The sequence below is a fragment of the Tenrec ecaudatus genome, chromosome 6 (genome assembly GCF_050624435.1).
Source record: "Tenrec ecaudatus isolate mTenEca1 chromosome 6, mTenEca1.hap1, whole genome shotgun sequence".
Taxonomy (NCBI): Eukaryota; Metazoa; Chordata; class Mammalia; order Afrosoricida; family Tenrecidae; genus Tenrec; species Tenrec ecaudatus.
This window is the reverse complement of record NC_134535.1, coordinates 101,762,971-101,768,970: the sequence shown is the minus strand read 5'-3', so window position 1 is coordinate 101,768,970 and position 6,000 is coordinate 101,762,971. Positions and strand designations below refer to the sequence as shown.

Below are 6,000 nucleotides of genomic sequence, written 5' to 3'. Positions count from 1 at the left end.
CCCTCATATCCTGTATGACTCCAAGCAGCACTCTGAAAACTTTTTTCTGTGGCAGGTCAATATCTCCTGTTTTTTCATTGAGGCTGTTAGGACTGGTTGCTGTTTATGTGTTGTTTTAGAGGAGTGTGGAGCCATCTTCCAGAGTCTAAGAGCACTGGGGTCTCCCTTGGGTGACTTGTATGAGTGCTTCTATGAACTACCTGCCGGTAGCTACTGACGGGTCAGGCTATCACTATATCTTCATGTGGCTTCACTCTTACCCCTAGCCGTTCAGTATTCCATTATTTGGAATGTGAGTTGGATAATCCTCTCATGTGACGCTGTTCAGGTTTTTGTGGGCCCATGAGGTGTCACTTCACTGGCTGATCTCTTAGTAAGCCTCACGGTGCTTAGAACACCATGAGATTGCCACTAAGCCTACATGGTAGAAACATGCCCAATCCAATGATTGTAAATGATTGTGTTAGTCCAGGTAGATGAGAGAAACAAATTTATAGGCACTCGTGTGTGTATAAGAAAGAGTTTTAAATACAAAAGCAGTTGAATATAGAGAAAATATCCCAACCTAATCCAGATCAAGTTCATAAGTGTGATACTAGCCCATATGTCCAATACCAATGTATGAAGTTTCTTCAGACTCATGAAACACATGCAATGATGCCAAATGAAGGAAGATCACAGGCCAGTGGGTGGGAAGTCCTGTGGATCCAGTGGCGTTGTAAGCATCTCAGAGATGGTAAGGGATTCCATATGTCTCCCCAAGCTCAGGGCACTAGTGTAGCTCCATGTGTCTTCTCAACTGCAATGTGTCCTAGGGAGTGAGCCTGTGTCCCCCCCTGGAGTCAGCTATTTATCTCCTTAGTGCCTCCAAATGAGGTCATCAAGCTGCGACCTGATTGACAGGCTAGGCTCCACCCTTCACTCTTAAGTCTTTTAGAAATGCTAAGAATGAAAAGTTTTGTTCTTTCTCTTTCTTTCCAGGAACCTCGTTCTGGAAGCTCATAAAGAGAAAGGAAGCAGTCATGTCGATGATTTCAGCTTTCTATAGCGGCAAGTCCATTCTTGTCACAGGGGCCACTGGTTTCATGGGTAAAGTGTTGCTGGAGAAGCTGCTTCGCACCAGCCCAGATCTGAAGATCATTTACATCCTTGTGAGACCAAAGGCTGGCCACACATTAGAGCAGAGAGTTTTCCAGATGCTAAATAGTAAGGTAAGACTTTTGGGAATAGCCACATGTAATGGACAACATGACTTATTATCCACCCATGTCAGTAGAGTGGGTTTGGAACCACAGGGATCCTGTATTCTGAAACTATTAATCTTTACAGGAGTAAAAAGCTTCATCTTTCTCCTGAAGAGAAGCTAGTGGATTTGGACCTCTGATGTCCTCTTTGACTTCCTACCCAAACCCAAAAGAATGGCCAGTGTGTCCATTCTGACCCACCGTGACCTCATAGGACAGAATGAACCACTCCCTAGGATGTCTGAGGCTGGACATCTTCCCAGGCGGAAGTAGACTCATCTCTCTCCCTCAGAGCACCCCTAGTGGAGGGGAACCACTGGTTTTGTGGGGGGCAGCCCACCTCATAACCTACTACCTATCAGTGCACCTTTCACTGACTACATGGTTCCCTGAAAGCCGCAAGCAACAGGAGGGGCTGGAATATGCAGACAGGTTGAAGAGAGGGAGCAAAGCAAGCTACAACTTTCAATGTTGCTCATTGGTGTCCGTGGCACCGTCTCATGAAAAGTGGATAAAAACTTAAACTCTGTCCAGAGCAAGTGGAGAGTCATCTACATTATGCAAATTGTTATTCAAAAGCCTAAACACTAAAATTTCTGAAGTGCAAAACTATACATTTGAAATCTGTGCCACCAACAACCAACCTACTGCCGAGGAACGGATTCCAACTCATAGCATATAAATTCATTCAAATGATTCTCTGGTTTTCATTATACCAAATCCATTGGAAAAATTCCTTAACTGGAATCTGAATCTATTCTCTGAGAGGAATACTTTGTGTGTATGTGTGTTGTTGTTGTTTTATATTTTATTCTATTATGTATAGAACATATAGGATTGATAAGTAGCCATAAAGTAATACTTTCAGTTGTCTAAAGTCCTCAGTGTTTATTGATTGTATATTTTTTCTGTGGAAACTAGATATGTAAATCATACCATTATAGTCACATGATTCTCTAGCCCTTCTAGGGTGAAATCATTGGAAATGACATATTATACCTGTGAACTACCATATTGCTAATACTGAACTCTCTTTCGCTTCTAAAATAAATCAATTATATACATATCCTTTCATGGTTTAATTAATCATTTGTGTTTAGATCTTAAACACATATGTGTTCAACTTCTGGCTTCTCAACTTGTTATATGATCCTGAAAAGGCTTAAAAGTAACTCTTAAGCTTTGCTTATTCCACCTTTAAAATTAAAACAATAACAGCTACCTCCCAGGATTGCCATAAGACTTGACTGTGGAAATGAAAATGTATGGGTCCTACTGCCCATTGATATAGAAAGAATTGTTTTATTTACATGTCATCAAATCCATTCGGAATCATATCCTTACAAGGATTGTCATATTCGCTCCCACCAATGTAGCCCTTGTATCAGTCCATCTTGCAAGGGCCATCCTCTTTTTCTCTGCACTGCACCTTTACCAAGCTTGATGACCTTCTCCAGGGTCAACATGTCCAACACATCTGACTCATCGCCTTGCCACCCGTGCCTCTTAGGAGCATTCGGGAAGTATTTCTCCAAAGACAGATCATTTTTTCTTTTCACAGTCCATAGTACTTTCAAAAATCTTTTCCAACACTGGAATTCAAGTGCACTGCTTTTCCGTTGATGTTCCTTTGCTCTTTCACATGCATATGTGACAATGGAAAAAACCATGGCTTGGGCAGGCGCACCTTATTCCCCAGTCACCTCCTTGCTTTTCAACACTTTCAAGTAACCTTGTGCAGCAGATTTATCCAATGCAATGTGTCCTTTCAGCTCCTGACTGCTGCTTTTATCAGTATTGAGTGTGATCCAAGCAAGAGGAAATTCTGGAGAACTTACACCTTTTCTCTGTTTATCATGATTTTATCTATCGGTTCAGATGTGTGGAGTTTGGTCTTCTTTACATGGTGTTGTAATCATATTGCAGGCTGCAATGCCTGATCTTCATCAGCAAGTGCTTCAAGTCCCCCTCACTTCAGCTACCAAGGCAGTGTCCTCGACGTATTACAGACTGTTAATGAGCCTTCCTCCAAACTTTCTCCTTCGGAGCAGCTGGCAGCTTTAAAATCTGCCACCAGAGCTCCTGATAGGATTATAATTTAGGGCTGGCAAATTAAAATAGGTACTCTTTTTATCCTTTTCAGTCCAACCTTTTTTCTGATGTCTGAGAACACAAATTTTGAGTGGTGATATGTATATCTGACAGGACAGCCCATTGTTGACGAATCAACAAAACTCATGCTCCAGTTTTGTGGGCAAGATCAAATTTTTTATTTCAGAATATCATCCAGACAATCAGAAATCTTTCTCCTTACTTAGAGGTGTGACAAATTATAATAATAAATCTACTAGAAGCTAACTAGAAGACAGCATGCTCAAAAAGTTTTCATGTCTTCTATCATTTATCTTTGTCAACAACTGTTTCACCTAAAAACCATTCATATGGTGGTCGATGGGAAGTGGGAGCATGAAGAATGAACACACACACACACACACACACACCTGATAGCTCGTGAATGAGAGTCAGAGTACAACCACCTCTCACTGCTCCCTTGCAGAATGTCCCTATGGAATGTCCCTGTCAACTATAGAATAAGGTCCAAAGGAATGAAATGACATGGGACCAGAATCTAGGGGAAACTTGTAGATCCTCTCACGACAGTGTTGCCTGGTTATGTGTCCCTACTGGATTGTATTTATCTCACAGAGCAGATAGGCCTCTTTAGCATAGTAGCTTCCTTGACAGCATTATTGGTTTTCAAATACGGTCAAAAGTATGGCAGAGAGTCGTGTGGCCAGTGCGGTCTTTACGTCCTGCTTCTTTAGATGCACTGCAGTATCAGTGCAGTACAGTGACATTACATTTGTTTTGGAAATAGTAACCTGCAGATGGAGAAATTCCTTAACTGGAATCTGAATCTACTCTCGGACAGAAACACTGTGTGTGTGTGTTGTTGTTGTATAATTTGTTTGTTCTGTGATCGATGGCTCTACCTATGGAGCATCTGCTTTGTTTCTTATCCCCTGCTTGTCACATCTGCATTGAGTATTAAAACAAACCAACAACAAAAAACAAACTTCCTGCCATTGAGTCAATGATGACTCATAGCAACCCATTGTGGCTGGGTATCCGGGACTGTAACTGTTTATGGGCATAGAAAGCCCAGTGTTTCATCCACAGAGCTGCTGGTGCTTTCGAACTGCTGACCATGAGGATCACAGGCCACTATGCCACCAGGGCTCCTGGAAATGGGTGTATCTGCAGTAAAATTAGGAACTAGTGAATGATTTCAAGTTTAAAGTCAGTGATTTCCGATTTCTGGGGCTGTAAAACAGAGGAATTCCTTTCCTGGCATCAGTGGTTCCTATACATAGTCTAAAAACTTGGCAGCAGATGGAGAAGTTTAAGAAGGGAAGAGGATGTGCTGGATACGGCATCATCGACTAACTGATACCCGGAATTCCTACTAGGTGTCAAGTATTGTCACACAGAAAAGCAAAGAGAATGTTCCCGTAATTTGATGTTTTATAGGCAAGTATTTGCTCCTCTCTAACTTGTGGCTTACCATGAGACAATTCTATTTGTGGAACTGGCTACTTATAGGTTGGAGGCAGGAGAGAAACAGTGCAAACCCCAAGAAAACCCAGCACAAGTAGAACATGACAAAGATAATTAGTTTGCTTTCAAGAAACCCTTAGTGCATGACTTCCGTAGCCAGAAAAGGAGCATTCTTTCTGCTGGATATTTGACAGCAAAAAGCAGGATTCAACTCTTGATCCTTTCATCTTATAGCATTAAATATAGAATATATGAATTTATGCTTGAGAAGGAATATAGTAAGTTCTTAAAATCTGAAACAATTCTATTAAGTTCTTTACTGGTTGAAATTTAATAACATTTTTGAAAGTATATTGAAACTGTGAGATGCAAATTGCCTTGCAAGTTTTCTTCTTTCCCCAATGCACCAATTTGCTATGGCTTATTTCAGTAGAAAATATTTTTGTTTTCCTTCTCTGACCAGTTTCTGCTTCACACAAGTTCTGGCTTGAGGAGGGGGTACGGGAGCACTTGGTGTCTCCTTTCAGCCACATTCATCTGCTGGCGGGGTAGTGCTCAAGACCAGTGGTTCAAAACTACTAACTTCCTCTCAGGAGAAAGATGAAGCTGTCTACTCCCATAGAATTACATTCTCCCACAGGGACAGTTCTAGCCTGTCGGCCTCCTATTGGCTCGCCATGAGTTAGAACGACCAGAGGGTAGTAAGTTAGGGTTGATCCACTCACTTACAGCTAACTTACACAAATTTTCTGGAAATAAGCTCCTGCTGATTATTCTATTGCCATTGTTGCAGAACTTCATCTCAACTTAACACAACTTGCTTTTCAAGAAAGGAAGTGCTGTCAAGCTTGAAGAAACGAACTGGGGTCTAAGAATTCCCAATCTTGTAGTGGAGAATTTAAGCCCTGGCTTGGGAATGGACAGCAATCTTAGAATCCTTAGTTCGTGCTTCTCAAATGTAGTGCCGAGGTCACCTATGTCACACTCCTGGGGAGCTGATTAACAAATGCTCTTTCTTGACTTACATATCGCATCTCCTTAGACAGGATCTCTGAAGTAGAGGATGGCAATGAATGCTAACTAGGTTCTCAGGTTATTCTTTTGCCCATTTGGTTTGAAACCCACTGCTGTGGAGAATGGTCTGGGCCATTATAAAAGGAGATGAGTCATATGCCATTGTCCATCCCCAGTTGTTCCT

At 41.6% G+C, this 6,000-nt stretch overlaps 1 protein-coding gene across 1 annotated transcript in view; it reads left to right on the top strand.

Moving 5' to 3' along the window:
- The first annotated feature begins 1,022 nt into the window (after positions 1-1,022).
- Positions 1,023-6,000, top strand: part of LOC142451567 (fatty acyl-CoA reductase 2-like) — a 50,608-nt gene continuing 45,630 nt past the window's right edge. Inside the window, exon 1 of the mRNA XM_075553316.1 lies at positions 1,023-1,211. Coding sequence (XP_075409431.1) covers positions 1,023-1,211 — 189 coding nt within the window. The remainder of the gene's footprint in view (positions 1,212-6,000) is intronic.